At 42.6% G+C, this 24338-nt stretch overlaps 1 protein-coding gene across 6 annotated transcripts in view; it reads left to right on the top strand.

The window, feature by feature from the left end:
• LOC140731158 (oxidation resistance protein 1-like) overlaps positions 1-24338 on the top strand; it is a 520392-nt gene that overhangs the window by 213697 nt on the left and 282357 nt on the right. The window contains exon 1 of one of the 6 annotated variants that reach the window (XM_073052575.1): positions 1114-1375. The exons of the other annotated variants lie outside the window; for them this stretch is intronic. Coding sequence (XP_072908676.1) covers positions 1219-1375 — 157 coding nt within the window. The 5' untranslated portion in view covers positions 1114-1218. Of the gene's footprint in view, positions 1-1113; positions 1376-24338 lie in introns of those variants that run through there. 6 annotated transcript variants of the gene reach the window in all.

Here is a 24338-nt window from a genome sequence, read left to right as displayed (position 1 = left end):
TTCTTTAAAAAGCTGAGCTGCAGATTGGACTGTGTGGATTAGTTCTGCACCAAACACAATACTTAATAAATCACTGAATAATGATACAAATTTGTCCCAAATGAAATGCTCTTAGCTTCAGCCATTGTGACAGGGGTTGGTCCAGGCCTAACCATCTTTAATTGCTTCTTCACAAATTCTGAACTAGAATTCATAACTGGGTGCTCAGTATCATCTGATATTGCTCAAATGATGAAGAACTACACAGTCACAGGGAGGAAGAATGGACAACATTTAGGCTTGGGCTGATCACTAGACAGACACATTGGAGCAGACTATCATCTCCATCATACAAACACCAGTCAGCAGTATTACCATTTCCAAATCCTGCAGCATTGACCAGAATCTCAACTGGCTCCCTCAGATAAATATTGTAGCTACAAGGGGGTTAGAGGCCAGAAATTCTTTGACAGAATCAAAGCATCTGCAAAGCACAGGTCTGGATCTGTAAGAGCGTCAACACTCATGAAGATATTCCGTTCCTCACACAACACAGCTCTTTAATTTCTACCTCATCCATTCCTTTGAACATTTACTCCTCCAGCACTGAATGACGTGGCTGCACATAGTTCATTGCAGCAATCCTAGTTTACCGCCTCCAACATTTACGGTACAAGCACAAAGGAGCATTGCTTCCCGCCAAATCACACACCATCCTGACTGGGACAGAGACGACTGTTCGTACAAAATCTTGGTACTGGCAACTCTATCATTTGGCGCTGTGAAGTACTTTCACCACGTGGTTGGCAACGATTGAAGACGGCAGTTTAGCTCCACCTTCTTTTGTGATGTGCAGTGAGATTGTCCACATGCTCTTTATGCATAAATAGAACATTTTTCTAAAGTTGAAATATTACTAAGGAAATCCCTAAAAGAAGTCTGAATGTGTATCTGGCTCCAAGTAAAATTGAATGTGCTGCAATTAAACAACGTGTCACCTGGCAGAGAATCTGTACGGGGCAGGCCTGATTGTACTGGGACCTGTGCAAAGCTGCAGTGACTTTCGGACGCACTTATCTGGGTGTAAACATACAATTAAATGTACACACGTCGCTGCTTTGGAGAATCTCTCCCCCCTCCCCCTCCCCCCCGCGCTGAGGTGTTCCCTGGGCGAAGATGGCGGCAGTGAACTCGTAAAGCTGAACCATTTCACTCCTCACATACCAGCAGTCAGACAGCATGGATTATTTCAGCAGTTTTTCCGGCAGGGGGGCCCGCTTGCTGCGGGGCACTTCGAACAGACTCTGGGGTAGTTTGCGAGAGGTTTATTTCCTGGACTCGGTTAAAGAAACGGACGCTGCCGGGCAGGATCCCCAGCGCGGAACCAGTTCCTTTGGTGAGTAAGTTTGTTTGCAAACTTTGGGCCGAAGTTTGGACTCGTTCTGTTTTGTTTCTCGGACTTCTGACTGAAGTATCTGTAGCAGAGAAGAGATCGGAACGTTTTAATACTATTCGAGCGGAAAACAAAATACCAAAACTGGGCTGGGACTGTCATTGTTTTTTTAAAGGAAGTTTACTAAAGTTGTTAAAAGACTCGGTGCGTCTCTCTCGAACTGAGCAAACGAACACGTCAGTTGCATGCCTGTATTTACATTTTCAGTTTGATTTTAGGCGAAGACCAACTCCCTTCTGCCATAAAGCAATAATCACAGGTTCAAACAGTATTTGTGTTGAGGGATTGGAGTTCTCCGGCTCGCTGGCCGGAGAGGGTGATGGAATGAAATCCGGTATATCTCCGGGCGGTGCATGAATTAAAGCCTTTGCAGATGCTGGAGATCTAAAATAAAGTCCCAACGCACTGGGAACACTCAGCAGGTGCTGAATGGAGCCTGGCCCACCGACTGTTTCTGCGTTTCTTTGGGATTTCGTGCACAAACTACTGAATCTGAAAGTCCGAGATTAGCAGGGTGTCGGGCTGTGTAAACACTCCCTGGTAGGACTCAGTCTCGTTCGGTCTTGATGAAGGGTCCCTGCCCGAAACGTCAACTGTTTATGTCTTTCCATAGATGCTGCCTGACCTGCCGAGTCACTCCAGCACTTTGTACTGTATGTGTTGCCTTGGGCTTCCAGCATTCGCCGTCTTGGAATTGTTATCAATCCGCCCCTGCCCAGGGGCACGACAGGAGAGCCCATCAAGGAGGCAAATAAATTAGAGGCTTTTAGGGGCGTTTAGATAGGCACGTGAATATGAGGAAGATGGAGGGATATGGACATTGAGCGGGTAGGAAGAATTGCTTTTTTGGGATTTTTTGATTTTTGATTTTGAGCTGGTTGGCACAGCAGTGTGTGCCGAAGGGCCTGTTCCTGTGCTGTACTGTTCTATGCTCTTAATTTCAGTGATACTCTTGGTCTGCAGGTTAGAAGACAATTCCAAAGTAACAATGTTAAAATGCCCAGATTTAAACAAGGATATGTTACAGGCCAGAAGACAACAACGTTTCAGTTGGAGGAACTTTTCAGAGCTTTTCACGGGCATTAATTGACTCCGAAGTAAAGTCCTAAGACTTTGTATTGGGAGGCAAAAGGTTCATTTTCTTAACTGACCCAAACCTGACTCAAGGGATGACAGGTCAGCAAGACTGGCCATTGACACCTGTTTGGGTGATGGCTGTCTGGTCCTTGTGGTACATGGGCAGCAGGGTCAATGCAGGGTGACCTGCCCCGTTATTTCTCAGAGCCTTTGGTCTGTCTAACTGTGTTTTAAATGTTGTTTCTGCCTCAACCACTTCCTATGCAAGCTGGTTCCATACATCACCAGCCTCTATGTGAAGAAATTGTTCCTTTGGTTCTGTAACTGTAAACAGGATCAATGAACAACAAACTGCAAATATAAATAAGTAGCAATAAATAATAAGAGCATGAAATAACAAGATAAAGAGTCTTTAAAGTGAGACCATTGGTTGTGGGAACACCAGAAATAGAATGAGTGTAGCAATCTCCTTTTGTTTAAGAGCCTGATGGTTGAGGGGTAGCGACTGTTCTTGAACCTGCTGGCGTGAGTCCTGGGGCTCTTGTACCTTCTACGTGATGGCAGCAGAAAGAGGAGAGTGTGGCCTGGGTGGTAAGGAAATCTGATGATGGGTGTTGCTTTCCTATGACAGTATTTCATGTCAGTGTGCTCAGTAGTTGGGAGGGCTCTACCTGTGATGGACTGGGCTGAATTCACTACCTTCTGTAGGATTTTCTGCTCCTAGGCATTGGTGTTCCCATACTACGCTGTAATGCGGCCAGTTAACACACTTTCCACCACACATCTGTAGAAGTTTGCCAAGGGTTTTGATGACATGCTGAATCTCTGCAGACCCCTGAGAAAGTAGAGATACTGTCGTGCTTTCTTTGCAATTACATTTATACAATGTGTTCAGGACAGGTCCTCTGTGATAGTGACACCCAGTAATTTAAAGTACTCTGACCCTCTCCACCTCTGACCCTCCAATGAAGACTGGCCCACAGACCTCTGGTTTCCCTCTCCTGATGTCTACAGTCAGGGTCTTAAAATGTGGCTGAAGAATTAAAGGTTAGCTTTATTTGTCATATGTACATGAAAACATACAGTGTAATATGTAGTTTGTGCCATCGACCAACACAGTTGGAGGATTGTGCTGGTGGGCTGTGTTTACGTGCTTCTGGCACCAACACAGCATTCCCACAACTTATCCTAACCCATGGAATAGAGAGGGGAGGAGCTAACAATGGTGCCAGAAAGCGACTTCTTCCAGTTCAGCCACAAAGCAATTTAATTTCTTCTCTTTTATGTCTTTTCTTTCCTTTTTTTTGATGGGCTGCAGATCATGATCTTTTTGTGAGGCTTTGCACAGTTTGCATGGTGGGTGGGGAGGGAGGTTTGATGCTTTAGCTGCTGCCTGTGATGGGAAGAGGGAGGGGACTTTTGTGTTCAGATGTTTTCCTGACATTCATCCTTTGGGGTTTTCCTTCTGTTTTGTGGATGTCTGCGAAGAGTAAGAATATCAGGTTGTATACTGTATACATTCTGTGATATTAAATTGAGCCTTTGAACCACTGAGCCGTTGAACCAGGCACCTTTGGAATGTGGAGGAAACTGGAACACTCAAAGGTCACCGGGAGAACGTACAAACTCGTCACAGACAGGCACATGAATTGAACCTGGATCGCTGATGCTGTAAAGTGTTATTCTAACTGCTACACTACCGTACTGCCCGCGAGTTATTACCCACACAGATGGTATGGATCAGGTGGGTTGAGAAGTGCTATATGTTTCTATGATTCTGGAACTATACCAGCACATTTGAAAACTTCGTCTGCTCCACCCTGTTAAGGTGGGAGAAGGAAGGCAAAGAACTGTAGAGTCCGTTTGTCCGTCATTGGGGAAGTTCTGGAATTATTATTGAGAAGGCACGGACTAGAAGGGCCGAGATGGCCTGTTTCCATGCTGTAATTGTTATATATTTATAAGGCACAGGTGGGTTAGGAAACTCATAACATAATCAAACAGAGCCAGTGTGGTTTTATTAAAGGGAAATTATTTAATACATTAATTTGAGTTATTTTGAGGTTGCGGAGAGCATTGTGGATAGAAAGGAAGCTAGTACACAGATTCAATGTATTTGGATTGCCCAAGGCAATTGATAAGATGCTACTTAACAGTTTCCTACCTAAGAGCTTGTGGCTTTAGGCTGAGATATGGATAGAGGATTGGCTGACTAAATACAAGATGCAGAGACAAAATAATTGAATTGTTTATAGATGGTCAAGCTGCAACTGATAATTGCCGAGGCCTCAGTTTTTGCAATAAATATTATTGAATTAGATGTTGGAGAAGTGTTTTCTAGCCAGCTTTCCTGGTGATACAGAAGAAAATATGTGGGAAGCAGATTTGTGAGGAGTATGCAAAGTCTGCAATGTTAACCTTGTGGACTATGAAAACTAGTTTGAGGTTCCAGGACAAAGTGGCACAATAGAACGTGAGTGGGTAAAAAATTGCAAGTTGAATATAATACAGAAATTTAGAGGTTACTCAGTGTGAGAACCTTCATTGGTCAGGGTCGACCATGGGCATTGCTTTGTAGGTGTCTGCGTGATATGCAAGCCAAGGCAGCACAATATGGAAAGCAAGCTGTTGCTTAGGCAGCAGGCTCACCTTCTCCACGCAGCTGATGAATCCAAAGGAATGCCAGAGACTGATACAGTTTGGCTCCAGGAGTTACCAGCCAGTGTTGAACTCAGTACAGGACTGCCTTAGGGACTCCAGCTCCGGATTTTTCCTCGGAGTTTACTTCTGAATAGGTGCAAGGCAGCAGAGGTTTGAGATCAGAGTTTTCCTTCTCCTAAATGAGCTGCCAACCACGGCTGACAAGCCCCATCTGCCTGAAGTGACTGGTTTTAAGGCTCCAGTGACCTTCCTTTGCCCCTTCTGTCAGTCAAAATGGTACCACTGGGCTTAGTAGCCAAGCCACATGTGAAGATCAGGAGCTGGACTTGGTTGTCAGAGGCTATTTGAGATGCACACCATTTTTAGTGGGAGTGTATCCCCACTACTACCCCGGCTACAATAACCTTAAACCACTCAGTGTGAAAGGGGCAGATAATTGTTTAAATGGAGAGTGACTAAAGAATGCAGCTATGTTGAGATTTAGCAATTTTAGTATGTGAAACACAAAATTATAAAGCAGATGCAGCAGTAAATGAGGAAGCCAATGGGAATTTGGCCTTTATTGGAAGAGGGATGGACAATAGAAGTAATAAAGGCTTGCTGTAAGTGTGCACAGATTTGTTTTCCTATCTTAATAATTTTGGACTAGACCCAGACCAGAGCTTCTTTAGTTTGACTCTTAGATTGAAGAAGTTGATGTAACGAAAGTTTGACTAAGTTGGGCATAAACTCTTTTTAGAAAACAGATAGCTGTAGAAACATAAAGGATTTTGAGAGGGCTTGACAAGGTAGATGCTGAGAAGATGTACAGTGGTCATTGTGTTAGATACACCTGCTCATTAATGCAATCATCTAATCATCCAATCATGTGGCAGCAACTCAATGCATAAAAGCATGCAGACATAGTCAGGAGGTTCAATTGTTGTTCAGACCAAACATCAGAATGGAGGAAGAAATGTGATCTAAGTGATTTTGACTGGGGAATTATTCTTGGTGCCAGATGGGATGGTTTGAGTATCTCAGAAACTGCTGATCTCCTGGGGTTTTCATGCACTGCAGTCTCTAGAGTTTACAGAGAATGGTGCAAAATTCAGAACACATCTAGTGAGCGGCAGTTCTGTGTGCGAAAATGCCCTGTTATTACGAGAGGTCAGAGGACAATGGCCAGACTGGTTCAAGGTGAGAGGAACTCACATAACCATGTGTTATAACAGTGGTATGCAGAAGAGGATCACTGAATGCACAACATGTTGAACCCTGAAGGGGATGGGCTGCAGCAGCAGTGACCATAAACCTCCTGCTCCTAATTAAGTATCTAATAAGTAGATACCCATTTGAGGTGAATTACTTCTGACATGACCCATGAATCTGGAATACTGTGCTTCAGCCACAAATTGGATCACTCTGTGTGTTCACAGTGAAAATGCATTTTTGATTTGTAGAATGTGGGAGATGAGCGTGAAAGTAAAGCTGAAGCCGGAGTCAGATCAGTCGTGTTCTTGTTGAACGGTAGATCAGACTTCAGAGATCACACCAGCTACTTCAGCTTCTTTCTTATGTTCTTATTGTGTAGATGAGTGGTCAGAGCATGTCATATTTGATACCCAAGACTGTAAACAATATGGTTAAGTTGTAGGCAGATATACCTGGTGTGAAGCTTGTGATAAGGGAATGGATTTTATGATGGAATCAAACTTGATGGATTCTAGACATGAAGTAAGGGAGGTCAAAGGGTGGTTGAAGTAAGTTGCAGAGACTTGTAAAATTAGTTAGCTCCATCATGGGTACTAGCCTCTGTACTATCCAAAATATCTTCAAGGAGCGGTGCCTTAGAAAGGTGGCATCCATCATTAAGGATCCCCAATACCCAGGACATGCCCTCTTCACAATGTTACCGTCAGGAAGGAGGTATAGACACCTGAAGGCACACAATCAGTGATCCAGGAACAGCTTCTGCCCCTCTCCCATCCGATTTCTAAATGGACATTGAACCCATCAGTACTCCCTCACTATTGTTTAAAATTATTTTAACTCATCTTTTTAATAGATTTATATATGCTTAATGTAATTCAGTTTTTTCCCCTATATTTATGAAACCCCTTTTTACTGACTGTCTCTAGAGATGCCGCTCATTAGTCACTGGACTCCACGTTGAGAAAACACCTTTCTCAAACTCCATATGTCTAGGGTCGGTATGACTTGTGTCCCACTAACACCGAGAAGTTGGGATGTTTCAACCACCTGAATTCCGATCTGTGCAAACACTGTATAAAATTACTGCCCCTATGAAAATAGCCATTGGCGAGAAGTAACAGATTGAACACTGCATACAACTATAAAGAATATTTACAAATTTCATCTTTATGGAACAGTTAGCAGATAAAAGAAAAGAAAAAAAATAAAAGGGCCCATTACAGTTAACCCAGTCCAAGTGTGCACATAAGTTGCTCATCCTGAAGTTGTCTTTAACTTGCTAGCTGGACCACCTTCCGAATGTCACACGAAATCCATCTCGATCAAACGGGCTCCACCACAGGAGTATTGGTCCTTCCTCCTGGAAGCCATTCATCTGAACAGAGTAGCTTGTGCATCCTCAGCCATCTTCCCTCCTGTCTTCTCCCAGATCCCGCCAAAAAGACCTCGACCCACACCGGAGTCCATCACAAAAATCTCTTCCCCCAGCGTTCTGTAGAATCTCCTCCCAATTCCACCACATAGCATTCCTAAGTTGAACAACATAGCCCATTATCTTTAGCTCAAACCCAAACATGCTAACAGCAGAACAGACTGCTCTTAAAGAACTGCTAAAATGAATTACCTACAGCATAGCAGTAAAAATCTTAACCAGGGCATTACATTTATTTATCATGTATTTGATAGTACTGCTGCCATAAAGTTAACAAATTTCATAACATATGCCGGTGATATTAAACCTGATTCTGATAGATCCTTGGAAGACACCAAAGAGACATAGCTGTAAGAAGAATAGATATGACTAGACAAACAATTGGTGTGGCTACTGTTAATGATGATGGCTTATTTATGGAACTAACTGAATTTTAGACTTCCCAATTACTGTGGTGGCATGTTTGCCTACAGAGAGAATTGTGGAAATTAGATCACAAAGAATCCATTGTAATGTCCCAGCACTAATTCTTTAACTGAAGCTATCTACAATAATTCTATTTTCCTGCTGTTTCCTCAGAATACAAAAGGGCTTTTTGCATGTCATGTTAATGAGCACTTGGTCACACACCCTCTGTTTAAGACTCAGAAGATGTGAAACTCATCGTATTTATTTTGCAGTTCTCCGAGAACAAATCATCCTAACTTGCATAATTTTCAGATCCCTTTTCTGATGTGCTTTTGTTTGCTGATTGCTGTAAACTGTTCTGTTTTGAAATTTATTGAGAAAGGGCAGTATCCATTGAAGAGGTTAATTATTGTAAATTGCTTTGAAGTTAGGACAGGAATTGTTAATGGAACAAATATTCCACATTCTGTGTTGGTCATAGTAACCCCTCCAATGATGTATCTCATTTTGACATTCATTCGCTGGCAAAGGAGAAGCTGGAGCTGGCTGTGTACTCCTGGATTCCGTACTTGATGGGGGGGACTGGATCCTCTCATCGGTGCTGCGCTCCAGTGTTCACTCCCGGGAAGATAAGCTGGATTGCATTTGACTGCGGCTGCACTTGAGTGAAATGAGCAACTGCTGTGGCTTGTTCTTGCAGAAGTGTGGCTCCAGCACAACACCCGTGCACCATCAATCTACAGGTCATGATATATTTTTTTGTAACTGTATGCTGGCACTGGAATATATGGTGACATTTGTGGGTTGCCCCCAGCACACTGGTTGTTAACACAAATGACTCATTTCATGTTTTGATGTACAAGTGATAAATAGACTTGAATCTAGCCCTTCTACAGAGCAGATATGAACAACTTGAACCAAGCCGTTGCGTGTCTTCGGGGGGGAATAGCCGGAAAGGATTATGGTCTGGAAGAGTACAGCTGAAGATGCAATCTCACCCCTGCAGAAGCAGCAGTTTTACACCAGCCGTACTTGAAAGTCTTTTCTTCAGAATCTGCTTTGGCAATATCTCATCCCTTGGGCAAATTTAATTAAAAAGAAATATTAAAAGAAAATTAAATTAGGTCTGTGTAGGCATAAAAGTGCTGTTCTAATATGCTTTGAGATGGCTTGACTGATTCCTATTTATTGGCAAATTAGGACTGTGAGATATCAGAGAGGCTGTTAATGCAGTTTTTTTCTCATCTGCTTTGAAAGTAGTGTGTTGTCTAAGAATTTAGCTGCATCATCAAGATTGTTTAATACTGAGGAGAACAGAACCTTTGCAAGTCCTGCACTTGGGTCATTCCAAGGTATTTTGTAACTGCTGAAATACTTATTCAATCCTGTTGAACAAATGGAGAGTGCAGCTGCTTATTTATGTTGTGCAAGCTTGCTCAGTGACCGCGACTTCTATAAACACTGACCAAGACACTAAAGGGATTGGGAGAGCGAAGGAGACTCCCTCAATTTTTTTGTAAATAGTAACTTGCTTAACAATCACCTGAGTGTCCTTAATGTAATGTCACAACTGAAAAACAATTGCCCAGGAGTTGGAATGCAGTGCATTATTTATTGATCCTGGGAATTAACTTAACCTTGAGCAAATTGCCTTTTTTGACCATTTCTGAGCTAATCATAAAATTCAGCCAATTGCCTTTTGATCGAGACAAATGCATCTGGCATTCTCTGTGGATGACAGCGCACACCTAAAGACAGCAGTCATCATGCATTGTTCTTCAACTTGCTCATATAGAGTACAGGTCCATACTGTATAACTCAATAGTTTTCTGCCATTTTGTTAAAAAATCTTCTATCTGCTGAGATCGCTGAATGACATTTAAAGGAACTTGTGCTTAATAACAGGGGTCTTCAGAAAACAGCCTTATATCTCATTGTAGATTAAGCACCTACCAAGGTGCTAAAAATTAGTTAAAATCTTGTCATAAATTTAGCTGGTAATTGTATTATCTTTGTCCATGCCTTTAGGAAGAGAGCTTTAACCTTGTATTACAGGTGACTAAGGCTGAGTCAGGGATACTGGAAAGAAGCACAAGAGATGTGAAGACCCTTTGGTTAATGAGTTTTCAGACACACAAAGATCCAATTTTATGCTCTCTGTGGAACAAGTTGTTCTCAGGTGGATTTTCTCAAGGCAATTATCAACATGAAATGTAACACTCTGCACTGGGCCTGGACTGATCTTGTTGCAGAGGTCAAGGTATTGGATGCTCTCAATTTCATAGTCTTAAGAATATTCCAGGTAATGACTGCTGATTTATTTGTTATATTATTTTCTTCTTACCATGGGATGACTGAGGAGACTGATGCCCACAGCTTGAGGAGAATAACTTTATATCATGAAGAAATTGCATGTCCTTGGATTTGCCACTATTGAAGGCTGCCATTGATCTTGCTGCTGCTACTCCTCTGAATGGGGATATTGTCAGGGGAAACGAGGTTGATCCTGATACTTTGCAAAGAGGAAAGATAATTGATTGATTAGGAATGGCATCCTTGAGGGAGGAAGTGAACACAAATATTCTGATAACTTTTCACACATTCACAAAAGAACAAATGGGTTTGCATTCCAAGCTGATCTTTGACAGTTTCTTGTCATCTGCATCAGGGATTTGCTGGCTGCTGTGCCCATGACGAGTAGGACACTTCCCTCAGTGTTGAGATGCTGTCAACTCAAGGTCTCCCAACCCTCTGATTGCTGGTCATCTATATCTAAAGTGTATAAGGTATTATTTTTGTAGGAGGGCAGATGGGAGGGAATGGGCTGTGAGAGTATATGAGCTATGGGGAGCTCAACTTGATGTATCTTGAGGTTATTCCCTACACTTTATTATCCAGGAGATGTTACTCATAGGCCATCTCCCTCAACCTATGGCAAATATCTTTGGCAATCCTAATGCATTAGCCTCCCACTAGCATTAATTATCCCCATCCACACTCAGTGGCCACTTCATTAGGTGCCTCATGTACCTACTGAGCACATGTTTGTGGTCTTCTGCTGCAGTAAGCCCATCCACTTCAGGGTTCAACATATTGAGATGCTTTTCTGCACACCACTGTTGTAACACCTGGTTATTTGAGCTACTATAACCTTCCTGTCAGCTTGAACCAGTCTAACTAGTCTGACCATTCTCCTCTAACATATCTCATTAACAAGGCATCTTTGCTGACTGAACCCCCACTCATTGGACATAATTTCGTTTTTTGCATCATACTCTATAAACTTTAGAGAAAATTATGCATGAAAATTCTAAGAGATCTGCGGTTTGAGATACTCAAACTACCCCATCTGACACCATCACTCATTCCATAGTCAAAGTTATTTAGATCACATTTCTTCCCCTTTCTGTTTTTGTTCTGAATAACAATTAAACCTCTTGATCATGCCTGCATGTTTTTATGTATTGAGTTGTTGCCACATGATTGGCTGATTAGATAATTGTATTAATGAGCGGGTGTACCTAATGAAGTGACCACTGTGTGTATATCTCCATGTTCCCATTGGCCCTGCCCTGATTACTGTATAGCAAACTGTTGGCAACTGGATGGAATTCATATTGTTGATATTGCGACTCATGCTAGTTGCTGAATAAGAAGCATTCAGTGTCAGGAACACAGTGGTGGTTTTGCACACTTTATTAGGAACCAATATGTCAATCCTGACGAAGGGTCTCGGCCTGAAACGTCGACAGTGCTTCTCCTTATAGATGCTGCCTGGCCTGCTGTGTTCCACCAGCATTTTGTGTGTGTTGTCAATCCTTGGTGTTGGCGTTCCACTCAAATCTTTGCTAAGTGTGACAAAAACAAAACAGTTTTTAGGCAGACCTTAGAACATAAAATATAGGAGCAGAATTTGGCTATTTGGCCCATCAAGTAAGCTCCATGGAGAGGATGTTTCCATTTAGGGGTGGAGCCTCAGAGTAGAGCAACATCCCTTTAGAACAGAGATGAAGAGAATTCAATGCTTTTAATCCTTTTACAAGAGTGCATGACCAACTATGCTGTTTAATTACTAACTACGTTGTTAATAATGCAATACTCCTTCAGAAAATACTGAGATCTCAGATGTTCCTGGGATTTGTTGGAGCCACTGTCCCAGGCCAGGTGTCACAGCTCCAAGTTCTCCTATCACCACTGGGATTACTCTGGTTTATCCTTATACCTCCTTTCTATCTACTCTTTGAAGCCCTGGTGTTTCCAGTTTCTCATAATCTTTTTTCTTGATGTTCAGGATTGCCGCATCTATTACTATTGCTTTCTTCTGTACCTTGTCCAGTATTACTATGTCTGGTTGGTTGGCTAGTTATCAGTCTGTATTTGGAAGTCCCACAGGATCTTAGCTCTGTCATTCTCCACTACCTTCTCGGGTGTTTCCCATTTGAACTTGGGAGTGTCCAATCCATATTCAGCATAGATGTTTCTGTACACAGTTCCTGCATTTTGGTTGTGCCATTCAGTGTATACTGTCCCTGCCTGAATCTTGCACCCTGCTCCTATGTGCTGGATGTTTTCAGTGGAATCCTTGCACAGTCTGCATCATGGGTCTTGTCTGGTATGATAGACCCCTGCTTCTATTGCTCTTGTGCTCAGCGCCTTGAGCACAGCCTTTGTGCTGCCCCTCAGCACTTCCAGCCAGTCGTGGCACTTTCTTAAGTCAGCCACCTCTGATGATGGTACATCCTGTGCAGTGGTTTGTCCTGCCATGGCCTCTGGTCTCGTTTCACCCACTTCCATTTCCATGTTCCCTGCCTGCTGTCTGAGGTATTCTCCTAGCAGGTCATCCTTAGGGGCCATCTTCCTGACATATACTCAATCGCATTTCTTCCAGGACTGTGGCCTTGACACTTCAAGTCTCTGTTCTCCTTTATTCCGGTGGGTGTACAGTTGCTCAGCATTGGACTTTGGATGAAATCTTCTGTGTATTGTTAGTAGTTTCTGGGTCTTGACGTCAGCGGCTTCCAATTCGTTCCTTGGCCAGCACATTATTGCAGCTGGGTATCTGATGACTGGTAGGGTGAATGTATTGATGGCTTTGACCTTGTTTATCCCATTCAGCTGGCTTTTTAGGACATGTCTTACACTTTGGAGGTACTTGGATGTTGCAGCCTTCCTTGTGTCCTCATTGTGGTTTGCATGCACCTTCAGGATCCCCAGGTATTTGTAGCTGTCCTGTACATCTGGTATGAGGCCTTCAGGTAACTCGACTCCTTCAGTCTGGATGAGTTTGCTTCTTTACACTACCATACGGCTGCACTTTTCCAGTCTAAATTACACATCGAAATCTCTTATCAGGTGGATTCAATGCCTCTTTCATTTCTGACATACAGCTTGATGTCATCCACGTACCGGAGGTGGCTGATGGTCACTCCACTCTTGAATCTGTACCCAATTCCACTCTTTGAGATGATCTGGCTGAGGGGGTTCAAGCCTATGCAGAACAGCAGTGGTATATTCCACATCTGATGGTCACTTGTGCTATTGGCTTTGAGTTAACTCTAGCATTGTCTTCCAAAAGCCCATTGAGATCTTAAAGAAGATCCTTAGTGCTTGTTGACTTTCTACAGAGACAGGCATTCCAGGATCTATGCGTGGGGCATTGAATTGTATGCTTTCTTATAGTTGAGCCAGGTTGTACTTATGTTGGTTTTCCTGGCATTGGAGTCTCGCATGACTGCTTTGTCCACCAGTAGTTGGTGCTTGGAGCCTATGGTTCCATTACCAATCCCCTCTGAGCAGAGCTCAGGAATTTACACACATAATCCTTCAGTTTGGTGGCTATGATGCCTGATAGGAGCTTCCATGATGTTGACAGGCAAGTTATAGGCATTTCCAGCATCTGCAGCTTTTCTCTTGTTTGTTATAGGCTGGTAGTTTGATGATGTTGCTCCTTTGTGACGATCTTTCATTATGAGTAGCGTCCTTCCTTGAGTTAGCCAGTCAGGGTGGGAGCCTGCTTCAAGCAGCTGGGTCATTTGAGCTGCCAGCCGTGTATGTAATGTTGTTAGTTTCTTCAGCCAATAGGCGCTGGTGTGATCCAGTTCTTCATGCTTGCTACCTGTTGCTGGATATTTTCTGCTGTGATGGTGACTGCCTCTGCCCCTGGGAGATCGCAGAGGCTTGCTTGTAGGTCTTTCAGCCATTGGACGCTGGTGTTAAGTGATGCTTCTTTTGCCCATATAGTCTTCTAGTACTCCTCTGTTGCTGTTTAGGTTGGTTTAGGTACTGGCATGTTGTTGCTCTGTGCAAATACTTTTCCTGTTTTTTTTAGAAGAGTTATTCACTTGGCCTCTGTCTCCTTTGTGTACCTCTGTAGCCTGGTGGTCAGAGCTGTTAACCGTTGCTGGCAGTTTCCAGTGCTTTGGCTATGGACATACCTCTGTCCTTCCTTAGTAGCCATATGAATCTTTGTTCTTCCCACCCTTATGAAGCTCAGTTAGTCTGCTGACCTCCGCCCTTGTGGTTTTCATCTCGGCTTCCAGTCGTCATCTCCAGGAGAGGTTATGACAGTACTCTCCACTGTATTTAATTTTGCAGCCCAGGATTTCTAGAATGGCTGCTGGCAATGCATTTGGTAGGTTGGCATCCATCTATCTCGAAGGCCAGTGGGTGGTGGATCACCATCACAAGCCTGGGAGGAAGGTATGGAGATCCTGAGATCCCCCTCTCAGCCTCACCGGTGTAGTCCAAAGGAAAGCTTATGAAACAATATGTTTGGCATCAGCTTGGCTGCAGGAGCTCCACTCCGGATTTGCTGTCTGGGTTTATACCCTTAGCCTTCATCATTCCCGAGGGTGCCCACAAGGCAGTGGGGTTATTTACCCATAGCTGAGGATCTGGTTCATGAGCACCAGGGCATGTCCACACACCGGTAGGCCTGCATGCTACATGTGCAGGGGCCAGACCTCCTCCCTGTCCTCTGTAGTTCACCCTGTGTCTAAAAGGAGTTCCGTTTCCATGTGTCACCAGCGAGGAGGCACTACATGAGGCTTGCTGTTGGAGAGGCTGTGTACTGGTAGGGAGAGACTTACACATTCAGCTCTTTTTTTTGCAAGACCACTAGCCAGCAGTGGAAGCTGAAAATGAGAGCAACAAGCACTACCTACTACGTTACCACACTAGATGTGTCACAACAATCATTTTGTTCTGGACCAGTGTGGGTTGCTGTTGAAGTAGCGTTCCAATCATTCCAGTCTCATCCATTTATGGTTTGTTCCTGTAGCCAATTTAACTCCAGATGGTCCCGGTTCCCTAACCATTGGCGGGGACCTTGTTAATCTGGGCAAAGTCCGAGCCGGCATGACTCTTCTTGTTCTTGTCACTCTCATCCGGAGTTTTGTGGCTAATGTAGAGTTAGCACAAGGGGTCCAGCCCAAGACCCCTACTGGACCGCCACCACCAGGACCCAAACCCCAGACCCCCATGGTGGGTGTCAGGACGGAACTAGGTATCAGCCTCTGCTCCTGGTCGCATACTGCTGATTCTCGTGCGCAGTGTCCTCGTAGCAGCCCGTGCTACCTGGCTGCTTATACACAAAGACACACACTCACACACACAATTCGGGTTAATTGGGGCACCTGCTTATTTGGGACAATTCTTAAAGAATAAAATATAATTGAAAAAGTAGCCGGGATTCCCTTCGTTTATTTGGGACACTATGTTGCTTAATTGCAGCAGCAGACTGCAGCTGAACAGTTTCCGTCTGGCGTCATGTGTACTTCTGTGGCCATTAGACACTACATCATGTTCAGAGCAAACAGTTTTTAACTAATGTCAGTTGTATTTGTTTGTGTTCAGATCCTCTGAAATGATAATGCCAAGGAATTTACAATTTTGTACCTCTCCACCTCTGATCCGCTGATGACTTCCTGCTGTAGTTCATGATAAGCTGTTTGGTTTTGATGGTACTGAGTGAGAAGTAGTTGTTGTGGCACCACTCAGCCAGATTTTCAATCTTCCTCCTATATGCTGATCTGTCACCACCTCTTCATAACAAACATGAAGTTCTGGAACATAGTACTTGAAAGGGCGTTGGAATGAAATTATACAGGAACTTTCTAAAGGGCTTTGATGACTTACATGGGAATCATCTGAGAAGTGGTTTATAAAAACTGGCTATGGGCACTGTGGCCTCTTGTGCTGCAAGATTTTGTGAACTTTGAAGGTTATGAAATACATTTGATGAAGCATATGCTGTTAATCCTACCCACATATTCTAGGTTTGGATCCAATTGTATCAGAAGAAAGTTGGAAAGAAGTGAATTGTAGATGTCAAACACGAGGAAATCTGCAGATACTGGAAATTCAAGCAACACACACAAAATACTGGTGGAACGCAGCGGGCCAGGCAGCATCTATAGGGAGAAGTGCTGTCAACGTTTCGGGCTGAGACCCTTAGTCAGGTCTCGGCCCGAAACGTCGACAGCGCTTCTCCCTATAGATGCTGCCTGGCCCGCTGCGTTCCACCAGCATTTTGTGTGAACTGTAAATGTCCCCTAGTTCTCAACTTTCAGAAACTGTACAAAATAGCCATAGGAATTGTGGTCTTTAGAAACAGAAATACTTAAAATAGAATCTATGTGGACCAATCATGTTAATTAGAATATAATACAGACCAGCTAGTATCAAAAAGAAGTGCAGGAGTGATCAGAATCGGGTTTAATATCACTGTCATATATCATGAAATAGACAATAGACAGTAGATGTAGGAGTAGGCCATTTGGCCCTACTAGCCAGCACCGCCATTCACTGTGATCATGGCTGATCATACACAATCAGTACCCTGTTCCTGCCCTCTGTCCATATCCCTTGACTCTGCTATCTATAAGAGCTCTATCTAACTCTCTCTTGAATGCATCCAGAGACTTGGCCTCCACTGCCTTCTGGGGCAGAGCATTCCACTTATCCACCACTCTCTGGGTGAAAAAGTTTTTCTGCATCTCTGTTCTAAATGGCCTCTAGTTCTGGACTCACCCATCAGTGGGAACATGCTTCCTGCCTCCAGTGTGTCCAATCCATTAATAATCTTATATGTTTCAATCAGATCCCCTCTCATCCTTCTAAATTCCAGAGTATACAAGCCCAGTCGCTCCAATCTTTCAACATATGACAGTCCCACCATTCCAGGAATTAACCTTGTGAACCTACGCTGCACTCCCTCAATAGCAAGAATGTCCTTCCTCAAATTTGGAGACCAAAACTGCACACTATACTCCAGGTGGGGTCTCACCAGGGCCCTGTACAGCTGCAGAAGGACCTCTTTACTCCTATACTCAATTCCTCTTGTTATAAAAGCCAGCATGCCATTAGCTTTCTTCACTGCCTGCTGTACCTGCATGCTTGCTTTCATTGACTGATGTACAAGAACACCTAGATCTTGTTGTACTTCCCCTTTTCCTAACTTGACTCCATTTAGATAGTAATCTGCCTTCCTGTTCTTGCCACCAAAGTGGATAACCTCACATTTATCCACATTAAACTGCATCTGCCATACATTTGCCCATTCACCCAACCTGTCCAAGTCACCCTGCATTCTCATAACATCCTCCTGACATTTCACACTGCCACCCAGCTTTGTGTCATCGGCAAATTTGCTAATGTTACTTTTAATCCCTTCATCTAAATCATTAATGTATATTGTAAACAGCTGTGGTCCCAGCACTGAACCTTGCGGTACCCCACTGGTCACAGCCTGCCATTCCGAAATAACACATAATAAACAATTTAAAAATGTATAAATTACACCAAGAAATACATGGTGACTGTCCTTCATGTCTGAGCCTGTGTAAGAGAGTTTTTAAAGAGGAAAGACCTACTGGGGCAGTTCCACCCTGAAGTCCAAGTCCGGTGGTATGAACAAGTGTTAGAATCTGGGGTCTTCCTAGGTTGCAATGGATAACCATGGCACTTTCTGCCTCGTCGTGCCCTTGGCTTCCCACGCAGTGTTGCAGTACCGCCTTCCTGTCCGTTTGATCTCACCGTAGATCTCATTCGCCCAGTCCGCTGGTCTGACTTTATGTTCTTGGACATGTCTCTAACTCATCGGGGTATGAGGTCACTGGCTGCCCTCACCTGGTTTAGCCCGCCTGTCAAAGAGGTGGACCAGGGTGTGGCCGCTGTCATGTGTAAACAGCTGCTTGGAACCACATGTGAGAGCTGAGTGTCTGGTGGAACCAAAAGTAGATACACCTTTGGCAGCAATTGCAATTTTGAGTCTGTGTGGATAGATCTCTATCAGCTTTGCACATCTGAACACTCAAATTTTCCCCCATTTGTCTTGACAAGACTGCTCAAGCTCTGTCAGATTGCAAGGGGTATCATGAGTGAACGTCCCTTTCCAAGTCCAGCCACAAATTCTCAATTGAATTGAGGTCTGGACTCTGACTTGGCCACTCTAGGACATTAATTTTGTTGTTTTTAAGCCATTCCTGTGTAACTTTGGCTTTATGCTTGGAGTCATTGTCCTGCTGGAAAACAAATCTTCTCCCAAGTTGCAGTCCTCTTGCAGACTGCGTCAGGTTTTCCTCCAGAATTTTCCTGTATTTTGCTGCTTGCATTTTACCTTCTTCCTTCACAGGCTTTCCAGTGAAGCATCCCCACAGCATGATACAGCCACCACCGTGCTTCATGATAGGAATGGTGTGATTTTGAGGGTGTGCTTACACCAAACATAGTGTTTAGTCTGAAGGCCAAAAAACTCAATTTTGATTTTATCAGACTATAGAACCTTCCAGCTGACTTCAGAGTCTCCCACATTCCTTCTGGCAAACTCTAGCCAAGATTTCATGTGAGTTTTTTTTCAACAGTGGCTTTCTCTTTGCCACTGTCCCATAAAACTGTGACTGGTGAAGCACCCAGGCAACAATTGTATGCACATTCTCTCTCATCTCAGCCACTGAAGCTTGTAACTCCTCTGGAATTGGCATAGGTTTCTTTGTGGCCTCACCCAACAATCAACTCCTTGCATCAGTTTTTGATGATGGCCTACTCTAGGCAGATTTACAGCTCTGCCATATACTTTCCATTTCTTGATGATTATCTTAACTCATAGGTGTCAAACACAAGGCCCGCGGGCCATATCCGGCCCGCGAGATCATTTTAGATAGATCTATTATTTTAATTATTACCGGTAATGGCCCGGCGATATGAAGCGCTGATAACACACAAACTACAGATCCCATAATGCAGTGCAACAGCTGCCGATAGGCTACCCGGGAACATTCCCGTGTCAAGCGTCTGTTGCTGTATATAACGCTATTTTTTGCACTGAGTTCGCACGGCGCTTTGGTGACTTTGAAGCACAAAAAATTAATTTCGAGCTGCTTCGCAACCCATTTGCCGTCAACGTGGAAACTGCACCTGTACAGATTCAGATGGAGCTGATAGGGCTGCAGTGTAATGGGACACTAAAGGCAAAGTACGACACTGCAGGGCCCGTACAGTTTATTCGCTCCATTCCTGAAGCAATGCCTCAGCTCCGTCTACATGCTTGTGCATGTTTGGTAGCACATATCTGTGTGAGAAGCTTTTCTCAGTGATGAAGATTTTTTTTTTAAACTTTTTTTTTATTGTTTTTAAATAGTTACAGAATAAATGTGTATGAAAAAAAAAGTGTTACCCAGCCCCCCTCCCCCCTAACATCCCTATTAAAAAAATAAGAAAGAAAAGGGAATGCCTGGATGTTGGAAGATCCCCACATGCTCCACGGAGTTCTCATTTTTTTAATATATGTTAAAATTCTTTTTCTTTTTACTGGCCCATTAAGCCCATTAACATTAAAACTTAAAAAATTTAGTAGATTAGTCATTATTTTTTTTATTATATTACTCCAATCTATAATAGTACCTAATCTTTCCACTTTCGTGGTATCCTGGGAAATCTTTATAAAAATCTCCGTGTTGCTATGTGTGTCCCCACCAATCATCCAGGCAAAAAGATAGAAAAAAATTAAAATATAAAGAAAAAAAACCAAAATACCCCCCTACTAATGTTGTGGAAAAAAAAACACAACATTACCCCCCTCTGCTGTACGGGTCATGGCAACCGCCATGATTACACACGTGAATCCCGCAGTAACCGATCCACAGCCTCCCAGCCCCCCCGCAACATAAAAAAGTATATGTATAAGAAGAGAAAAAAAAATACTGTTCTCATTTAGTATTTCTAAAATTTTGCTTTTCTCTTCTATAATATCCATAAATGTCCATCACTTCTGTTCCTTGGGTCTATCTTCATCTTTAATCCATTACGTTTGGAAGCCTCTATGTGTAATTAGCGAATAGATGGAAGTTCTTGTACAAACTCCTCCGCTTTTCGATAATCGGAAAAAAATTTTTTTCCCTCCTCCAAAAAAATTATCAGTGTTGCTGGATGGCGCATTGTAAATTTATAACCCTTTTCCCATGAGGCTTTTTTCACTGGGTTAAATTCCTTCTTTCTCTTCAACAGGTTGTAACTTATATCCGGATAAAAAAGAACTGGTTTCCCTGCTATCATCAGTGGCCCGTTTCTATTTTTGGCACTTTGGGCAGCGGCCTTCAGGATCTTTTCTTTGTCTTGGTATCGTAAGCATTTTATCAAAATTGATCGTGGGTTTTGATCAGCTCGAGGTCTTGACCTTAAAGATCTATGAGCCCTTTCGATCTCAATTGGAGTTTCTCTTTCCATTTTCAATTTTTCAGGGATCCATTTTTGAAAAAAATTTATTGGATCTTCTCCTTCTATATCTTCTTTAAGTCCAACAATTTTAATATTATTTCGTCTACTGAGATTTTCAAGCTTATCAATTTTTTCCATAAATTGTTTTCTTTCTGATGTCCAAGCCGTGTTTTCCTTTTCCATTTTGTCCATTCTTTCAACCATATCTTCCGTTGTAGTTTCCAAGTCCGTAATTCTTTTTTCCATTTTTTCCTGTCTCTTTGCCATTTTATCAAGCATAATCTCCATATTGGTCATTTTTTTTCCGAGTATTTTTTGATTATTTTTAATTACTTTTAATGTGTCTAATTTACGCATTATTTGCCTCAAAGTCTTTTCTATATTTCTAGAAGGACTTTTGCCTCCTTCTTCAGCTGATCCTTCCGAGAGATTTGACTCTCCCTCTGATTTGCTATCACTTTCAGTTGCAGTGGTAGCTGGGCTTTGTAGTTCTTGTTGCTCCCGTTTGCGCATGCTCCATCCTTCGCGTTTGCGCAGTTCACAATGGTCTTTTCCTGTGGCCAATGTTGCCACAGTCTCCTGTTCCGTATCGCCGGTGATATAATGTACCTGAGACCGCGGTTCCTCGGTAGACGTGGGCCTTGTTCTTGTTCCAACTTGCGTAGTCTTCCCGGTATTAGTTTTCTTCATCTTCCTTCTTTGAGGCATAGCTTGACACAGTCCGGAGTCGTTTATAAGTAACTTTTAGAAAGTATTGACTAACTTTTCTTCATTTAAACATTAATTTATTAACTTTTTATGGGAGAGCTGGGTCCCTGCGTCTCGATCCTACGTCATCACGTGATGTCCCCCCTCAGTGATGAAGATTAACAAAACATCACACAGGAGTCGTCTCACTGATGAACACCTGCAGTCCATCCTGAGAATCTCCACAACACAGAACCTTACATCAAACCTAAACGAACTTATTGCCAAGAAAAGATGCCAAGCATCCAGCTCTGACAAAACAGCATAAGAGCAAAGAAAACTGAGTGTTTTGATTTGTTGTTGTTTTAACTTTTGCTGAAAAGCACAAATTTTATTTATATTTTCAGGGTTTTTTTTGCAGCATGCTCATATTTCTAACTTGTATAATACTGACAGGAGATATTTTTATGGAGAGCAAAATATTTAAGTTATTTAAAGATTTAGTTTATTTTTTCTGGAATAATATTCCTGTCTGTTTTTATTCATATTTATGTTCAAAAAATGTTTAGTTTTAGTGTGTTCAATAAATGTTTATCCTGTTCGGCCCGCGACCTAAAGTGTGCTTTGAGTTTTGGCCCAATGTGCAATTGAGTTCGACACCTCTGTCTTAACTGTACTCCAAGGGATTTTCAGTGACTTAGAAGTTTACTTGTATCTATCTCCTGACTTGTGCTTTTCAATAACCTTTTTGCAGAGTTGCTTGGAGTGTTCTTTTGTCTTCATGGTGTAGTTTTTGCCAGGACACTGACTCACCAGCAGTTGGACCTTCCAGATACAGATGTATTTTTACTGCAGCCAATTGAAACACCTTGACTGCACACAGGTCTCCAAAAACAGATCTTCATTTAACTAATTATACGACTTCTAAAACCAATTGGCTGCACCGGTGATGATTTGGTGTGTCATATTAAATGGGGGGGGGTACTTATGCAATCAATTATTTAGTGTTTTATATTTGTAATTACTTTATAGAGTTTGACATGTTTTCAGTTTGACACAACAAGACTTTTTCGTGTTGATTAGTGTCAAAAAAGTTAAATCCATTGTGAATCAATATTGTAAAACAATAAAACATGGAAATTCCCAAGATGAGGGAATACATTCTTCAGCACTTTGTATCAAATAATTAATGAAAAAAGAGAGCAAAAATGGAAAAAAAATAGAATTAAGTGAATAGTAAATGAAATGACACTTCAGGAAAAGATTTCAACTCTACCCTTCCCCGGATGAACATGTTTGTGTTTGCAATATGTCCAAAAATAACTTGGCATTAATACAAACCCCAACAAAAGGCAGAATCATTGCTGAAGTATGCATGGGAAAAATTAACCTGTATTCAGTAGAATGACATGATAATAACTTGAAAATGCATGAGTTCTCCTTGTGTAATAAAATAGATGTTTTGAAAAGAAAAGTGGTACAAGGAGAACAGAAGGCTTAAAAATACAGTACCATTAGTGACACTAACACCAGATTCAAAAGGCCAGCAAGCATACTGGTGTCCAAGAAGAGTGAGATCAGCTGTCTCATTGACCAATGCCTAATAGCACTAACATCTTCTCCGACAACGTGCCTTAAGGTTTGGTCTTAGCTAGAATTAATTCCTGCCTGAGCAAGGACCTGGACCCACTGCAGTCCACAAAAGGTGGATTCAAATTCACTGGCTCTCCATTCTGCTTGAGCACCCAGACAACAGCAAGTCATACATCAGGCTGCTGTTTACCAATGACTACTTATCATTCAAGACCAATATCTCCTCCGTATTAACCAATAAGCTTTAAAACCTGGGCCTCCATACCCCATTCTGCAACTGGATGCTTGGCTTCCTCGTCGAGAGACCAGTCAGTACAGATCAATAATAGCATCTGAATGTTGTCGAGCAGCACCTCAACGACGTGTGCTTAGCCCACAGCTGTTCTCTCTACCCTCATTACTGTGTGGCTAAGCACAACTCTATCATCTAAATTTGTATATGACACCACTGTTGGTTGAATCTCAGATGGCAATGAAGAGACGTACAGGAATGAGATAGATCAAAGTTCAAAGTAAATTTTATTACCAATGTACATATATGTCACTGTATACAACCCTGGGTTCATTTTCCTGTGGGCATACTCAGCAAATCTATAGAATAGTAACTATAACAGGATCAACGAAAGATCAACCAGAGTACAGAAGACAACAAGCTGTGCAAGTGCAAATATAAATAACGAGAGCGTGAGATAATGAGATAAAGAGACCTAAAGTGAGATCATTGGTTGTGGGAACACCTCAATGGATGGGCAAGTGAGTGTAGTTATCCCCTTTTGTTCAAGAGCCCGATCTGATGGTTGAGGGGTAGTTAACTGTTCATGAACCTGGTGCTATGAGTCCTGAGGCTTTTGTACCTTCTACTTGAAGATAGCAATGAGAAAAGAACATGGCCTGGGTGGTGGCAAGCAATCTCTGATGGATGCTGCGTTTCATGTAGATGTGCTCAGTGGTGGGAGGGCTTTACCTGTGATGTACTGGGCTGAATTCACTACCTTTTCTAGGATTTTCCGCTCAAAAGCTTTACTGTTTCTGTACCAAGCCCTGATGGAGCCAGTTAATACACTCTCCATTACACACCTATAGAAGTTTGTCAGAGTTTTTGAAGTTATACGGATCTCCGCAGACTCCTAAGGAAGTGTG

The sequence above is a fragment of the Hemitrygon akajei genome, chromosome 1, assembly GCF_048418815.1.
Source record: "Hemitrygon akajei chromosome 1, sHemAka1.3, whole genome shotgun sequence".
Taxonomy (NCBI): domain Eukaryota; kingdom Metazoa; phylum Chordata; class Chondrichthyes; order Myliobatiformes; family Dasyatidae; genus Hemitrygon; species Hemitrygon akajei.
The sequence above is the reverse complement of the archived record's forward strand: the minus strand, read 5'-3'. Positions and strand labels throughout refer to the sequence as shown.